Source organism: Zonotrichia albicollis, chromosome 7, assembly GCF_047830755.1.
Source record: "Zonotrichia albicollis isolate bZonAlb1 chromosome 7, bZonAlb1.hap1, whole genome shotgun sequence".
In the NCBI taxonomy this organism is placed as follows: Eukaryota; Metazoa; Chordata; class Aves; order Passeriformes; family Passerellidae; genus Zonotrichia; species Zonotrichia albicollis.
In genome coordinates this window covers 30983510-31001946 of record NC_133825.1, presented here as the reverse complement: position 1 = coordinate 31001946, position 18437 = coordinate 30983510, and the positions used below count along the sequence as shown (strand labels likewise).

Sequence of the window (18437 nt, the reverse complement as noted above, 5' to 3'; positions counted from 1 at the left end):
GTTTTCAGTAAAGATGTTTGCAAATCTACAAGGTCTTCGGCTGACAAAAATAAAACTGGCTCATGTAAATTCAGGGAAACACACAAAGCTCATCTAAAGCCCTATTTCTGAACATGAATGAAACAAATCTACCTCTGTCACTCCTGACAAATGTTTGCCTAATGAGTTCTTACAAACTTCCAGCACCACCCTAATGCAACCTGTTCCAGTGCTTACCAGCCTGTACACTTTTCAGTGCTTACACTGAATTCCCAGGTCATGTTTTTCTGAACTCCTTTCAAATACTTCACATTTTTTTCAAAATGTTGTGCCAAAACCAGGACATGATATCCCAGTTGAGACTTGCTAAGATGCTAAAATTAAGTGGGAATACCATTCTACAGATCTTACAGATCTCTCTTCAAGTCTGGCATCTGCTTTATTTTTCACCCTGATTTAACCTGTTACCCAGACAAGCCCAGAAGTTTTCCTCTTCCCAAACAGCTCTCATTTCCCAGTCCCTTGTTTTTCTTTGAACAGCTGATTTTTTCCCTATCCATATGTCAAACTATGTTTTCATCTCTACTAAAATATATCAAATTCAGATGATTTTTTCAGGTTATCAATAATTTTGAATTCTTATATTCCACACTGAAATAAGCTACAGGACCTACTCCAGTTCAAGATGCTTCTAGCTACTTTTTGGGCCAAAATTCAAGTAACAAATGTGAATAATTGCATCAGAAACAAACAGGAATATTACTAGTAACAGAAAGGAACACAAATGAGTGCAAGTAGAAAACAACACAGTCTTACCAGAGCTCATTGTGGCAGAGGGACTTGCCTTTTCTACTTCTGGATTTTGTTTATGTCTGTTTAGAGTGAAAGACAGAATAATTACATTATGTTTCATGTCTGTCCAGACACAATGCACTGGACACAATGCTGAACATTCACCACAAGAGTCAAGGTAACAGTCATAGTATCTTTTAAAGAATTACTTTCAAATGCCAAGTGGATTCATGTCAAGCACCATATAATTTTTTTTCCTGATAATTATCATAAATTAAAGATTATTTCTACCAATACAAACACTGCTTCCAGACTTTAAGACTAATCTTCATGTGAAACTGAAAGATAGTAATTAAAGTCTAAGAGTCTATAAACGGCAAAGTTCAAGTCTGACTGGTTTCTAAGACACAAACTGTGCATCACCTTTTGAGAGAGTTTTACAAAATCAAAGTGACACTAAAAGCTTTAAACTAAAACCCTCAAATTAGAGCTTTTCCATATTTCAAGGCAATCTGTTGCTCATATCAAAGCTAGTCTCTCCTTTGAAAGATATAACAATACAGAAGAGATACACTTGTTAAAATGCCTATTGTAACTTCTGCACCAGTCATTTCCAGCTGTGCTGATATTTCCAGCATCAGACTCCAGTAAGTGAAAGGTGAAAGCTGGAAGGTTTAATTCTCCTGTTACCAAAGGCAGTGAAATTGTCAACCCAAGAGAAAAAGTACCAGATGGGGATCAGAAGAAAAAGTCACTTTTCATGGTGATGCCAATCTGTGGAGGACAATTGTGAGGCCTATCTGTCCTCACTCCTCTGGGGACCTGATACCTGCAGCAAACAGGTTTCAATGTCACTGACTGGTGGTTAGAATAGCCACAGAGCATTTCTAAAAAAAAAAAAAAGTGTGTTTGACAAGCTTGCTCAACTCTCTAAAGGTCCTAGGTTGAATTAAAAGTCCTTTAATTTTGTGTTCCAATCTCCACCTCTCCCCCCACCAAAAAGTTAGCCCCAAATAAAGTGAGATCAAGTGCAGCTCCAGACAATTAATGGCTTTCATGACACCAATAGAAATATGCATCTGAAATCAAAAAATCATGCAAATACAAGAAGCCCAAACTAAGGAGTATAGGGAAAATTGCTTGGGGAAACAAGAAACCAAACAACAGAGTTGGAAATACTTTTCCTTTTACATGAATTGGAGGCAGCAGTGGAACACTGTAAGAGGTGAAAATTCTCTTCAGGGAATTGAATTTGTTCTCCTGCCTCAAGCATCTCCTTTCTTAACCAGCATTTGTTTCATGCCAGCCAGAATATAATGAGCATGTTCTACAGACACTCAAAAGGAAAGAAAACCCAACAAGCAAGAAAAGTAACAGATGAGACTATAAAATGAGACAATATCTGGGCTCCCCAGCAAGCCACCCTAAGAATAGCTGCCAACACTTAATTGTTTAAGTATTTCCTTCACTAAAATACCCACATAAGATATGCATTGTGGGTTCATGAATCCTCAGCAGGATTCAGCCTAGCTCCAAGTTGGTCCCAGAAAAATACAATGTAAAGTGGGGGGTACACTATAAAATCAGCCAACAACAAAAACTGAGTCCAACTAGAAAGGCTGCCTGATTTTGCCTGCCCATACAGTATCTGCTTTTTATTTCTACCATTTCATATTAGTAGTGAGTCCCTGAAATAGTAATGGTTGACACAGCCTGAAAATGTGGACAAACATACTTAGTAATAATGGTCCTTCTGATCTCTGTATGTTTGCATTCCAGAAAGATGCCTTAGTTCATGCAAATCAAAAAGAAGCAGTCCAAAATTACGTTATCCAGCTTAAGGAGATTTGTAGCAACACTGTGCTTTTCTACCCATAGAAAAATGATACGTACTAAACTCACTGGGATAAATACCAGTCATTCCATGGGCCAGGAGAGAAGCACAAGAAGGGGCAACGCTGCAGTGAATCTCATCTCATCTTTAGGAACAATCTCTCTCTGAAGCTGAGAGGTTGCTGATACCCAGGTGTTTTAACTCAGCACTGGCCTACCCCATGGGCTTCAAGCAAGTCAGCACAGAATTTCTTCCACTCCAAGCATCCCCAAGAGGTTGCAATGCTTTCCTCTGGTATGCAAGATTAAAAAGGAGTGGGGAAAAATAATTCAATATATTACTTTTTCAGGGGAGGAAAGAGGATTTACTGGCTATAATGTCTGGGCTAAGGCAGGGTCCACTGCTGCTGCAATGCCGCAGCAACACTTCCCCTCCCACAACAGGGAGCAATTAAACTCAGGTCCACATGCTTCACCCTTTTAAAATGTCTCATTTGTTTGGAAACACTGACATCACAACTGCCATGAAACTCTGATTTCAAAAATGTCTTTTTGATTCAAGTCTTGACATTGCTTACAGTGCAAAGCACTGACCTTCACTGCATTAAGGAAAGTATTTAGGAAAAAATTCACACCAAAAAGAAGCATAACTATTTAGCATTAATAGATTAAATTACCTTTTACAAACAAGTGATTTGAGGAAAATACCAAAGCAATAATTAAAGAAGATTGCTAAAATTAAATGGAAGATGGGTACAAACTCATTAGATCTAGATTGGATCTGAAAAAATTACTTTTCCACATATCCGCACACTTACTAGCAATTATGAAATTCAATTAAAATAACAAGCATCCAGTGTTCACTTACTGTGAAACTAATCAGCTTCCTTCAAGCACTCAAACATGTGCTTAGTGCGAGTTCCCATACACAGAAAGGATTCAGCATGCTCAGCTGAGAGTAACCAATCCTGCACTGGTTACACCTGCACTGGTCTAACTCCAGAAACTATGTTTAAAAGCTGATTTTGATCAGCTGAGAATCTGCACACAGATCTAGTGCATACAAGTAGAAATAACTCCTGTTTAATTGACAAAATGACAGTGCATGTTTGGAGTTGAGAACATGCTGTGGCACCTTATTGCATCAGGGCTACAGAGTTATTCTATCTGTCTGCCACATACTTGATCCAAAGCACAAACTGGAATGCTATTAGGCCTATCCCAGTCCTGGGGCTGCTCTTGGGATCAGATGGACACTCCAGGCAGGTAACACGTCTGGCTTCACGGCACCAGTGTAGCCAAGTACTGGCCTGTACCAGCTGGGAAGGCACACGCTGTAAGCCAGGGTGCTATGGATGTTTGGATGGGACATCCTTAGGTAGACTAGTCCCTGCCAGGCTGGGCAGACAGACTGTCCCTGGAAACAGGTGAGTTTGGAATAATTTGCTGCTCCCCTCAAGAACTTTCATGGCCAAGCTGTTCCTTCAGACACACACAGGATGCACTGTATGTAAAGGGAACCAAGAATGAGGACCTTCATGTCAGTGTTAAAAACTAAGAACTCCCTATTGCCAGATCAGGCAAAGAAAAAAAGAAAAATACTAGAAAAAGTACTCTAAAGCAAAACCCCCATATGTCTCCTTTCAGCTCCCGGCTCCAACCAGCTAGCCAGTGTGTCCTTGCCAGCCTGGAATTAGTGCCTTTCCTGAAACAACAGACATAGCAACAAAGGCTTCAAAGCTGTACACATGCAAAACACAATGAAAGGTAATGAATTCCTCAGGGCATAAACCAGCAGCTGTAACCCTGAACATGCCAATGTCCATACGTAACATCCACCAACTCCTTGTCAGGTCAGTCCTACCTCTAGACAGATGTTTAACTTTTCCTTCCTCCCTTTCACCCCCAACATATTTCTCCAAGGCTGCAGTTCCTTCCCTACTTGGTGTGGAAAAGAGAGCAGCATGTTCAGAAGCCTATTTAGGAGGAATGCAGATAAGTGGCAACCACTTCTGTACAGCCTGTCTGGATTATCTCACATGCTCTAAAGGTTTGAATACTCCCCCTACAAAGGCAGGGGTAACAAACAGCTCATTAATAGTTCTGAGCAAGGACACATGCTCTCAGGTCACTGGTATCTCAGCTAAGAGTCGTGGGCAGTCGTTATTTTTGGTGATCTAATGTGAGTGTGGGGAAAAGTAACTTCCTTTCTTCCCTTGTTATTACTGACAGCTCTGGTGACTCACATAGCATTTTAAACCAATTGCTATGCATGAGATGAACATTCAAAACTTATTGTGCTTATCCCTTATATTCCTGAGATGTAGATCCCTTTATTTTTCTCAGTTTCAAGTTTTTCACATTTTCAAAGTTTTCTCTCTAAAAACAAGAAGAGCTTTAAGTGCTTTGTGCATTTAAGATGCATTTAAATGAAAAATCAAAATCTTATGTATATTAGTATAAAGTACAAGTTGAGGCTATCAGAAAAATTGCAAGCTTTCAGACTAAAAGGATGATTAACAATCACAAAACTTACTTTTCACCCGGTCAGGTCTTACACATCACTGGCAGCACTCACTTGTTTCACCCTGGCTCAGATCCTTTCTCACAATGCCATCAGTGTCCCTGACCCAAATGCTCCTCTTCGAGGAGCCATGTCAGCAATACAAAGTCCCAAATCTGGAAAGTGGGCAAAGAGCTGCACTGCAGTCAGTGCCTCCCACCAGCATGTTCCTCTGCTTAAAGGAACTTTCTAGAAAAACACATCTCCTGTGCACTTCTCACCTCACATCATATAAAACGTGACAAGAGAAAAAAATAACTTAGAATAGAGCAGGCAGCTCAGGTTAACCCAGGCAATCGGCTCTCTCTTCAACTACCATTATTCTCTTATTCTGGAATACTGAAATACGTTGTCTGTCATTTTTATTTTAAGGGTCAAAGAACATCCTGTCATTCCTTCAGAAGACATTATGCTCCTAAGAATAAAAGTCATGAAAAGCCTGTGAGTAAGCAAGCAGTGCACATAGAATAATCACACCAATTCTGTACAAGACAACAGCTTCCACACACTCTTCAGCAAGTGCTAAGACAGCAGAGAGAGAGCACTGAAAGCTTACTAAATGAAACAAATGGCATCATTACACACCAGCTTGGATAAGGCATTCTTATAAATAATTGAACTTACAGCTGTTATGATAAACAAACACAGCACATTTCAAATGCAGTACTGCTTCCTTCTTTTCCTTTAAATATAGTGCGTGTCTGCTGCCTTCCAAATGAGCAAATTAAATTATCTGGGGCATAGGTGCCAGTTTTTGTGCAATTTATAAGGAATGTGCCTCTCTCAATAACAAAAATTAAATAGAAAATGTAAACTAGGAGCTACAGCTTTAAGAATTCCGAGATGCTTTTGAACTAAGTCATCTTACAGTCGTCAGCTTCAGAGTAAACAAAGTTTGCTGCAACCTGAGTTGACTCAGTTCAAGGTCACCACTTGTGGAGCAGGGGGCAGAAAAGAATCTCCTGGGTCATCCAGCCTACTCCCATGCTATTGCAGGCAACTGTGTCATACAACCCTGTGCAGGAACACTTCACATTCCAGTTTAAAACTGCTAAAATTTCCCGCCTCCACTGCTCTTCCTGGAAGCCTGCTCCAGAACTCATTCCCCTTATGGCATGAATGCTGTTTCTCATCTGCAACCTAAATCATATTCATGAACAGCTACAGATAAATTGTTTTGCACCAGCACAATTTTTCTGTTTGAGCAGGTCCTCCTCCTTGCACTCACCCCTATCCATGCATTTTTAGAAAGCAATTGCTCCTCTGAGTCTTCCTCAGAAGTGCAATTGCATTCCCAAAGAAATTGGCCAGTGTGCTGCTACCCATCTCAGTAAAATCAGGCAAATAGTGAAGACTTCAAAAGGTCGGCAGGCCAAAGTCTAAACTCCACTGAACGTCACAAAGGCAGTGAGCAAAGCCTACAGCTGACATGCCAACAGCTGAACAGCAAGGCTGAAAAGGTAAATTATCTCTTTTTGTCCATTCTGCCTCTGACCTCTACACTAAAACTAATTTCATGATTAGTGCTAGTTCAGATAGTGACTTGATGTCTACAGGAACCTCCCTGCAAAGAAACAGACTGGCATAATTTCATACTAGCCACTAAACCTTGATTTAAAAACACTCACTTATACCTGGAAGATTGTGTGGATGAAAGGTTGCTCTTGCTTGAGCCATCAACCTCCTGCTCTGCTGCAGACTCAGGGTTGAAAAACAACCATCCAGAAGGTTGTTTGGATCACAGCCGACTTGACATGTACTTTAGCACCATTCCCTCTGGATAAGAAACTGCTTACATTCCTGCCTTACAGTCAAAACATTTCTTCTCCTGACAATAGACTCCAAATATACTTGTAACTGGGCTTTGACTTCCTCCTGAGTCTGTAGTGACTGCCCTCTGTCTTTAGTATTTGCTGGCTGAGACATGGTGACAGGAGCCCTGGCCCATGTATCGTGGGTGTCAGCTGAAGAAACAAATGCCTTTCTGCCACACCCATATGCCCAAGCAACTCACATGAACATTTTGAAACTTCAGAAAGAAAACGAACATTTTCCAGGATATTTTGAATAAAGTCTCATCTCTATCTTAGCAAAAGACAAAAAGCACAGCACTTGACAGCAGCAGTAGCTGAGATTTCTGTTCAGATTTATCTGCAATACATATGATCACATCTCATAGATGGAAACACTTTACAAACAAGCTGATGTACATCCTATAAAAGGGAGCTCACTGGACACAGATCTCAGGCTACCAGCTCCAGGGACGGCTGTAAACATTTAACAGCATACCACAATCTGGGACTGTTCACTTAACTGAGATTCACACAGGAACTGGGGCAAGGAGCACACAACTACTGAAACTGGAATTTATTTACAGGTAGGGGGTAACTCGTTCCATGACACCCAATTTACCTTTGTTGCAAAAGGAAAATCTTTCAATCTGCAATGACCGCACCTAGCCAAGAGGATGCTGCCTTTGTACTTCAGCTGGAGGAAATGGAGGATTCACTGAATTCAAGCTGTTGTGAGACTACTTGTAAGAGCTGTGCAGCTGGGGTGCTCTGGGTACTGCACCTAACTCTCTGCAGACCTCTGACATGGGGCCACTTGTGCCTCGACAGAACAATTGCTGTAAATAAACAGACCCAAATTCCAGAAGCCCTAATTATGTATAACAATGAACCCATTCAGCTGACTGCAGGATTGAGGGACACAAACACTGCACTGCATTTACTACAGTGAATGGCATTCTATAAATACAAATCAATTAGATCATCTAAACAACATCCAGCAGCTTCTCTTGTATGACTTTGTATAACAAAGACTACAAAGGCTGTCTTCACCTTTATCACACACTCACAAACAGTAAAGTAGTAAATAAGAGGAAGTTGCATTAAGTAGAAATACTAATTAGAGAATGACTAGTGTCTCAAAGTTCAAATCCAGTTTACAAACATTTCATAAAAATTAAAGAGAAGACTCTGATGCGCCTTTGAGATATAAAACAGATGCTCTAGATACTTTAATGCTACAGACCATCTTATACCATTCCAGACACATCCTGAGATTTTTCAGTTGTGTAAGGCAGAGGAATTGCGCAGGCCTGAATGAGTGCTCACTGTGGCAGCCACACCAAATGTTAATTATGACCTCTTCCAGCATTAGCTGTTCTAAAGCTCTGTACAAACACTCACTAAGCTACAGCTAATAATTTTCAATACATAGAGGTGATAGTTTTATTTTATACCAAGATGGAAGATTTGGGCCTCTATCCTATGAAACATCCAAAACTAGCTGATGTGGCATAGTGTAACAGGGCCTTATAAGTATCAGTCTTACAGGTTGCTTTTTATAGTTTCAAAATAAGAAAAATCTGTTTGAGAGTTGGTCTCCTTCACAAACAACTGCAACAACCTCCAGAGAACCACACAGAGCTAAGTCTAACCAAAGCACACAGGGAGTCAGGCATACAATACTGCCAACACATCTCTGACAAGCCTAGTTGGAAGCAAGCTGAAATCAGACAAGGTAATTTTCTTTAACCTCTTCCAACCTGGAAGCACTGCTATGCTAGCAAAATTGCTAGGGGACTATATTCATCTGCCTGGATATCAGACACAAAATGGTCTCAGCAAAACTCAGAAGGCTGGCCACTGGCCTGCTAGTCCTGATGGACTGTGCTGCCTTCAGAGTCACCTACATGCCAGACAGAAGGACTCAGTGACTGCTTCTCTACTCACTACTGAGAACACTTGCAGAAAACCAAGCTGATGAGTGAAGCAACAGTCTGACATTCCAAGTGTCTCCAGAAATAGCAGAAAGTTACATTCCAGAAACCAGTCCTCATCTCTACTTCCCTCTGACTCCTTCTGCCTCAGGTGACAAATTCATATATTGCTGAGAATTCCACATCCATTCTCTTCACTTTCCTCTTAAGTAGCTGTCTCAGAATCTGCATTCAAGAGCTCCTTTCAATTTCTCTTTCCCATAAAAATAATTAGGAGAAAGATCCAGTCACTAGGGTAAGGAGGCAAGGACATGCCCATTTCCCTTAATGAGAACACAGACCCATGTAATGACTACCTTGATTTGCCTCTTTTGCCTGATCAGCAAGCAGAAATATCTATCCAAATGAAAGCAGCATTCTGAAAATCAGTGTGCACTGCCCACCAGACCTACCCACTCAATGTATATTAGCATATACCAGAGTCATATAAAGTCCTGGGAGTTCAGCTCACAGCAGGTCTAGCAGAGGTAGATGTGACAAACTGTGACTAAAAACCATGCTGGTGTCCTTACCTCAATTCAGGCTTTTCAGTCAATGGAGCCATTTTCTTAATCTCTTGATTTCACTCCATGAGAGGCACGAAAGAGTTAAGAAAACCTTTCACTGTGTTGCCCAGTCACTTGGCTGCTGAAGTGTAAGAAATTGGTGGAGACATCTCTCTTTCTCTCTGGCACCCTTAAATACTTTGCTCCTCCTACTGCTGTGCTTTAATTAGCCAGCTGGTTCTTAGTCACCCCATCCTGTCACTAGGCTTGCTCACCAACAGCCACCCCCACCCAGCCTGCCTGTCACTCCCCTGCCACTGTCATCACCAAGGACACTGTCTCTTCCTGCAGCTCTGGAGCTGGGGAAGGGAAGGAGAAAAAGGGTGGAGGTGACACTCCAGGGTAGCATTGGATGCACTTGAGAAGTGACAGAAAGACCTTGAAGGGATGTTAAATTACAGGGAAAGTACTTGAAAAAGCACTTTTCTGTTTTGTTTTTTTTTTTTTTTTAATCAGGCAGCATCCACTTATCTAGGAAGGAAAATTTTCATTAGCACTGGACATGGCAGATCCTATTTCAATGGCTAGGAGCTGAAGGGGCAGCTAAAGTTTCTGCTCTTGGCAGGTGAGATTTGTAGCATAAATACCTGACATGACACAAGGGGAAACTAACTGCTTGTATGGCTAAAACGTTTTACATGCCCACTCCTTGAGCATTGTAACAGGCATCAAAGAAGTTTCTGAGCCATCAGCAGTACTAGGGCGTCCCTAGAGGCAGTGCCCCCACCACAGTGTGGCTTGGCAACCTAAAACTTGCCATGGAGTGGAAGTGATGGCAGCTTTTAAGAGAGCAAGAGTATCTCACATGCCCAGGCCTGGGCAGCCCTTCAGTGGGAAGGCAAACTGCAGCACAGAATCACCCTTCCTTCCACAGCCAATGTCTACAGCACAAACAAATGGGACAAAGACTTCATTAACTCAGACCCTGGAGGCTGTCTCATGCAAGACCAAGTGGTAATTTAATAGTGGAAATAATTTGGAGGCCCCTAAGCCTCTTGGTACTATCCTTTGTCACCAGCACTGGCTTTCATGACTGACACTCCAATGTGTCTCTATTTGCAGCCTGTCCCTGGATTTTGATTCCTCAAATACACACGTACAGACATTGATCTGCTGCCAAACTTACAGACTGATAAAATGTACTGAAAATGATTGCAAGATGAGCATCTCAGCATTCAAATGAGACCTAGAAAGCAACACAGATGGCAAGAGTCGCTGATTGCAGAAGGGCATAGAGCAAAACTGATTCTGTAGGTCAAAGCTTACACTACTGATACTTTCAGTAAAATGTTAGCAAAGGACACAGAACAAAGGTCTCCAAATACCTACACATATAAATCCACACTCATCCTCTGTCAAATGCTGACTCAGCAACACAAGCTCTCCTTTTTCCTCCCCAGTAAATCCTTTAGCATCCCAATACTTACCTCCCACCAAATGAAGCATTTCATTGTAAACCAAAATTGGCATAACTCCAACTTGGTATATTGGCTAAGGGGCCAGAAAGAGCTTCTCTATTTTACTTCATTGAAGACCAATCCCAAACCTCAGTGTGAACATGGCAGTGATAGTTCTAATCAGAGTAAACAAAGGGCTTTGGAGCCCACATTTACTACCACATCCCAAAGACTAATGTTGGGGAGTTTGTACCTAGGTTTTTGATTTATCTACCACAGCAGATACCAGACACCATTAGCAAAACTCAGGCCTGGATCTAGGTTTAGAGTCTAGTCCCTTTACATTTGAGGCGTGTTTGGTTTGGGTGGAGGAAGAGGGTCATTTCAGATGTATCAACAGTCAGAATAAAGGGTGATGGAAAACAATTTGTATGTTTTGAGTAGTCAGATCCTACTCTCTTATTTACAAAAAAAATGCAAACTAATCAACCAAACAAAAAACCCTAACCCCACGTGGCTCTCAAAACAAACCAGAAAAGCCAACAAAAGCCCTCACATTCTCCAAAGTAAGCTGTGCAGTCATCGCCAACTCCAATTATTTGAAACATACTTATTTACACAATATGAAACAGTTTACACAGTATGCAACAGGAGATACCCATCAGAACCCAAAGACAACATCCTTGATCTCCTTCATGTCTCTTGTGAAGCCTGGACCACATGAGAGCAGGCCAGTTGGAAGCTGTATTTGCTGTGTAGCAGGGGATTATAAACAGGCCCCTGACAGTTTGTCTTCAGGTAACAAAAATGACAGTAATTTTAAAAAAATTGTAAAAGTAACAGGTAGTGAATGAAAGCATGGCACCTAGGGAGAGGCAAAGTAAGGAAGGATCCAGAAGTTGGCTCATGTCCAAAGTTAGGATGGTCAGATCAAGATGGGCTTTGAAACATTGCTGGTCTTTGCAGAAAACAGCTGAGAGGACCATCAAACAGCTTGGGAGGAGTTTCTATTACAGACCACCACTTGAATGGAAAACAGAATTTTCACAGAATTCCACCTGGGTGAAGAGCATCAAGCTTTGTCTGGCTGCAGGGCCACAATGCTTGGCTGTTTCTAAAGTCAACCTTGAATTCAGGATAAAAAACCTTATGAAGGGTTGATGTTTTACCATCAACCCACTGTACTAATGTACTGTGCTCTGCAATTTTCCTGGCATCTGCTGTTGCACAATCCTTGCTGTGTTTTTCCCCATAATACCATGTCTTTGTGAAAGATAACTTCACCATAGTGGTAGAAGGAAATAGCAAAAAGGAGCAGATTCATTTTTTCAACAAAGGAAGTCTTTGGCATAACAGAAGTAGATGTTGGTTCTAGGATATTCTGGACACCTGCTCTAGTAGCCACTGGACAAACCTGTTTTCACTGGAGGGAGTAATTTTACCAGTTATAAGCTACCCTGAAAAGCTCTGTTGCACAATCAAAGCAGGTTTTTTTTATTTTGGTAAATATCACACAGCTATCCTAGTTCTTTTATGCCCCCCCAATATGCTGTGGGACTAGGCTTTCCAGCTACCAGAAGAAGGCAGAGGTCCTGTGACAGGGAGTTTAGAAAAGGAAGTACTTTTGATAGATCTGGGAAATGCTGAACAAAAGTGATTGAAGTTACTTCATTCTGCAGATGGAGGAGGAAGGCAAGCAAGCTTGCATCATGCTAGTGCTTTTAGTTCAGTTCCAGGGTTTGAATTGCAAAACAAAACTCAGCCAAAATAACACGCTGCTGGAGTTCCACCCAGTACTGTCAATGAGCACAAACTCATTCACCCAACATCCTTGCCCTGCTTTGTTACAAAACAGCCACCCAGGTTGTGGTTAGGATAGTATGACAGCACCCTCTCTGCTACAAAAGATGAGCCCCACCTTGCCCCAAAGCTCCCAACACACGGACCCCCTTGACCTGAGCCTGAATTCTGCAGCTCAGTCCTGCCCAGCTGAAATGCAAGGGAAGCAGCAGCACTGCAGAATGAAATACTATCACCAGCAGCCTCTACAATCTGCCAGGCTGCTCCTTCCAACTGCACAAGGACTCAGGAAGCACTTCCAGCTGAGTCTGCGTGGCATGAGGGGTTCAGACTGTTATCAGAGACTGAGAAGATTGAAGAACTCTCCTAGTGTCCCTTTTGGCTGTTGAAAATTAGGGCTGTACTGGAGATCAGTGATGCCCCATTTAAAACAGAATGAAATACCACCTGGCAGGATCCCAGTTTACCTGCACTCAGGATCTGAAGCATCTCAAGGGAAACCTCAGTGAGAGGCATGGCACCTGCTGCTGTTGTCTTCTGACTGCCAAACTCCATAGGAGGTGGACAGACTCTCTTACATCAGCACAAGCTGGGAGTGATCAGCTGTTTAGCAGGCACCTGAGTAGAACATTTTTTCCAGCTCCTACTGATCTGCTAACCTATTTTAATTCTCATGCATAAAAGAAAGTATAACCTTGCTCCTCTTCCTAGAATATCTGCTGAGCCTGGTCCAAGCAATTTTGTGGAATTCAGGACATGCTAACTGCAACACTATAAGGGAAAAACTTGGGGCCCGGCTATGTTCACTCCAAGGAAGTCCTAGGAAATGAATGGCAGTTACAGAATGAGACTGACAAAGCCTGCATCCTCACCTACACATAAGCATCTCCACCCCTTTGTACCCTCTGCTGCTACGTACACACAGACAAGATGGAAGCAAAACTTGCATGCTGGGATTTGTGGCATCTGTGCAAAACTGGGGTGTGGGACACAAGGGACTCAATGATCACTGGACTGCTTGTGGCAGGAGAACCCAGGCTTGTGTTCCTCTACTACAAAAGGACAAAGGCACTTCCTAAGTTTACTTTAGGCGGAGCTGTGCTTACTGATCCAACCAGCACCTCAGTCAATGAAAGGCACTGCTGACTGTGAAGGCAACAGAATACACCCCAATCAATATTAAAAGCTTCTGTAAAGGCACCAGCTGTTCACCACTGCTCTTAACCTTTCTGCTGTAGAGTTTAAATGAACCTCAAGGTAGTGTCAAGACAAAAATCGCCTCCTATATGACACAGAAAGAAGCTGAATTTCAATTCTCTTATTTTTCTTTAGACCCCAAATACTCAGATACTAGCCTAATCTCTGTGCCAGCACCTGAGTTTACTGGCTCTTCCAACGACAATTATTTGTTAAGTTGCTGAGAGTAAAAAAGGAGACACAACAGTGTGGTAAAGAAGGGAACTTGTAGAAGGAGAAAAGAAAATTTAAACTGTGCTCTCTCTCTCCATCTCCGTATTTTCTTGCACTGCTTTTTCCTGCACCCTAAGTGCTAAAGACAAATGAATATCAAATCAGGCTACCCACAGCTGATTTTCTGTTCTCCAGGAACAGAACTACAGAGCCAAAAGAAGCAACATGTCTTCCAGCAGACAAGCCTGGGCATTCATGGAAACGAAGTCCCAGCAGTTCTGGGAAATGTATTTGCTCTGTGTGTCATTAATAAGCCAAAACCCAGCCCAAAAAGCCAGGCTGAGGAGAAATTTCGATTCTAACTTGGCCAGCTGGCCAGTTACATTTGTAACTATGAAAGTTAATGAGAGAGTAATCATATTTCACAGTTCACAGACGAAAGTCATTTCCTTTAGGAATTAATGATGGTTTAAATCATTGATTCCTCTCCTATAAACTGTAGCTGTCACAGAGTTTTGAAGGCTATACTTTAAATCTGTCTTCAAAGAGCAACACTTTGGTAAAGGTGCATTGAGAGGAAAAGTGCTTGAACCTCTCCAAGGGGAAGAAGAGAAAAGCTGATCTTCCCTCATCACCCTGCTCCCAACAACACAAACATTTCTTGTCACAGCAAAAAACAGCAACTGGATGACTAAATAATGATAATGACTGCTGCTCAGTGCACTGCTGGGCTTTGATTAGATTCTTCTTGGCCTGTAACCAGATTTAACAAAAAAAACCTAAACACAAAACCCCAAAGAAAACACATTGGCCATTTAGAAGAGGCAGGACTGAGGCTAATAGGATCAGTACAGTGCTCAGTTAAGATGCTCCAGGGTCATTGTCTCTGTCCAGAAAGACCAGATCCTTCACTTCAGTGACTTGGAATGAAGTAAACAAAGACATTGCCCATCAGGCCATGAGCCGCTCCCACGGCCCTTTGCATCAAAAGTTCCATAGCCCAAAAATCACAGCTAAACAGGCCTTGGGGAACATCCACCTCTGGAAGCCCAGGAGCATTGAAATTTTCACTTGCTAAACTAACTGCCCTGTGCTAAAGAGGCAGGAGCTACGAATGTATGAGCAGATTGGGAAGACATTAAGGAAAACGTTTGAAACACACTGTCCCTTCCAGAATCTCTGCCTCATCAACGCTCCATCTGTTCCCAAAAATTCAATGGAAAGAATGAAATCTCCATTTTCCTGATTTCTTTAAATTCACTCTCACTGTTGCTGCTCTGCTTTCTGGCACAGTGTTGCATCATTTAAACCTCTATTACAGTCTCTGGAGGGCAGAGCCAGTGCGGAGGTGGTGTGATCAACCAGCTGAAACCAAAAGTACATTCTGGGCACACCTTCCTCTAGAAGACATTCTGCTCTGACCCAAGGGAAAGTTGTGAAAGGAGACTTGTTACACCTTACAGCAGCTTGTCTGAATAACCTTAAGCATTCACCCAAAGCAACAAACTCCAGAGCTGAATAAGGCAGCAGTTTTTGACCAGCAGGCTCTGGGAAATCTGGCCATCAGTAAGAATATCTTTAACTCTTTAGCAGCTCTCCAACAGTTCTGTATGTACACTAAGGGCACTTTTTCTCAGTTATTGAGCCTTGGACCTACTGTAGCATTTTCCACCCTTTGACAACAGAAGATTCAGTCAATATATATCCACTGTGCTTCCACAGATTAACTTTGTTTCCTGGTGCACTGGCTAGATCTTTTCCTTCCCTTTCCGTGCCTTTGGTCCATCTTGACAGGCCTGGAACTGTTTCGCATGCAGATCAATGCATACTGCATTGATGTAGTATGCATCTTTCTCTCTTATAAAAAAGGTAATGTAAAAAGGGCCATTTAGGGCTCCACCTAAGCTGGAATAGGGGCTAAAGAGTAGGTTGTTCGCCTTCAAACTCCCATATGGGCTAGTCAGGCCCTGGTACTCAATGCTATGAACTCCCTGAACAACAGATGTGCTGTGCCTTGATGCCACATGACAGCCAGTAGGACTAAGCAGGCACCACAAATAAGGGAAGAATAAGGGAGATGCAGATGTCATCACTTGGCTGATGACACAGGTCAGCCATAGCACAAGCATGAGGCACAGTGACTCCCAGGCATGTCTCTGAGAATCAAGGCTTCTTGGAGATGCTCTTTTTCCAGATCAAGGCCTGACTGCATATTTCTGCCTGGAAGAGAACCAAACATCACGTTCTCTTTCCTCTAAAGCGGTAAAACTGAGGGGAGGGAGCTTCCATCCCTTTTACAGCCAAAGTACAGGCTCACATTCAGGCCGAGTGTGAAACAGCCCATTGTGCCAGTTCAACAGTGGGGTCAATGTGACTTTGCTCATGAGGCAGTAGTAGGAGAATGACATAAAATCTGGCTTCATACATCCCAAAAGTTTCTCCAGCTTCCTCTCCAACAGCTTGAACTTTAATTCCTTAGAGAAAAGTAATTCATAAAAGACAGCACCATCAGCTAACAACAGCCTCTGCATCTTCAGCATGTAAGAGGCTGATGCATCCTCACTGGAAGGGTTGTGTAGCCCCAAAGGAAATAGACACAAGCAACCCTTGAGAATCATAGTGTCAATATGGCCATGACCCTGGCATAGAGACAAACACCAGGTAAAGAAAGAAGTAGCCAAAATGAATTGTATGTGTCATTTCTGTAAAGCCAGAAATTCAGTCTTTGGTAACTGCTGTTTTGACCTTTGCCCTCCTGATCACAAACAGGCTCCCTAGAAGAGTCATCCTAAAAGGAAATTCCAAAATCCCACCATGAAATGAAGTCTCCCAGTAATGCACTCCTTCCCCTCCCTTTCAGTCTACTCACATCAGCTGGATGAACTTTCAGGTCCAGCTTAGGACAGGATCTTCTGATGATGACTTGTACTCTGTCTTCTCTTCACATGCAACTGCTACATAACAGCTCATACCTACAAAAGCCAAAGAGAAAGAGAATTCTTATTAGTGCCATTAGTCCTGCTGTCTAACACATTCACAGAGAGGGCCGTACCAAAGCAATAATTCATTCATAGAAATAATGCTACTTTGAGATGAAACAATCACCTCTGCTCACCATGCAGGAAGCACAGTTAGTATAAACATCAGTCTGCCCAGATCCACATCCCAGCATCCTCTGTATGAGAACCAATATTTATGGTTGTCTCCAGGGAAGGCTGAAACCACATCCGTTTTCCTGCCTTTCTGTTAGAGATTCCCCCTCGAGCAGCAAGGAAAGCTGAATAGCACAAATATTCATGCCTCCTTACAACCTACAGTCTGTTCACCAATGTAAATCACTGTTGATTTCACATCATTTAGTATACTAGTTTGCAAAATGCAAAAAGAAGAAGTAAACATACATCTCTGCTGCTATCCCTGATGTGTGAATAGGCTTGTCTGATACAAAGCCTGGGCTGGGAACTAGGGATAACAGCAACTATGAAATGTATCTCACCACTGCCAGGAATAAAGAAGGAAGGGCAGATAGTAAATGTATATTAAGAAACACACACATTCGGTTGTATTCAGACAAATTCCTTAGTTAGGATACACAGCTAGACAGACACAGAGGCAGAATTCACACAGAAAAATTTAATTATTTTTTCCATGCATTGATGCTTACTAAAAGAAATTATTTAACTCCAGTCCAATGTTAAGTCTAAATTGTAAGATCTGACATAGATTTGATAGATGGCTGTGCACCTTTATTGTTTCACTCAATAACATTAACAGCAGTCTGCTGTAGTGAGATGCCTCTGCTGATAGACTTGTAAGTATTGACACCCCTCATATTTATTCATGTCATTTATCAGGCTGAACTAGTCAGCCAATCACTCTGAGCTCTTGCTGTAGCAAGTGAACAGAGGGGATCTTCCAGAGAGCAGTGCAACTTTTTTTCTACATTACCTTCCTCATACTTCTCTGTACTCAAGAACTCCAAGAAGAGGTTGAGGTGACCAACTAGCAAAGTTTGATGCCTGTGCTGGATGACTGAACAAATCCTCATATGTGTTTTATTCAAGCTCTGAGGTGAATGAAGTCACATTTCTTTCAACTAGCAATGCAGGACCAGGACCTCCAAGGGCCTTGTACAACCAGCCTCACCATTTAGATATTCTCAGTGCACATGAGGCAAAAACACGACAAAGAGAAAGCAGAAGGTGATGCTCAGAGAGAAAAGCATAAATAAGGAGTATCAAGGACCTTGCACAGGAGCCATCTCAGACCATGCTTACAGAGCTCCAATAAGATTTTTTTACAAGCCCCAAGACTTCTTTCAAAACCCATGA

General features: G+C 42.1%; 1 protein-coding gene across 50 annotated transcripts in view; it reads right to left on the bottom strand.

Annotated features, from left to right (window-relative positions):
• SORBS1 (sorbin and SH3 domain containing 1) overlaps window positions 1-18437 on the bottom strand; it is a 157640-nt gene that overhangs the window by 62228 nt on the left and 76975 nt on the right. For 16 of the 50 annotated variants that reach the window (XM_074544795.1, XM_074544805.1, XM_074544798.1 and 13 more), the window contains exons 1-2: window positions 9467-16952; window positions 796-851 (exon numbers count right to left, since the gene is read on the bottom strand). In XM_074544795.1, the coding sequence (XP_074400896.1) occupies window positions 796-851; window positions 9467-9498 (88 nt within the window). In that variant the 5' untranslated portion in view covers window positions 9499-16952. Of the gene's footprint in view, window positions 1-795; window positions 852-9466; window positions 16955-16975; window positions 17079-18437 lie in introns of those variants that run through there. The other 34 variants (XM_074544832.1, XM_074544843.1, XM_074544828.1 and 31 more) reach the window with 15 other exon arrangements.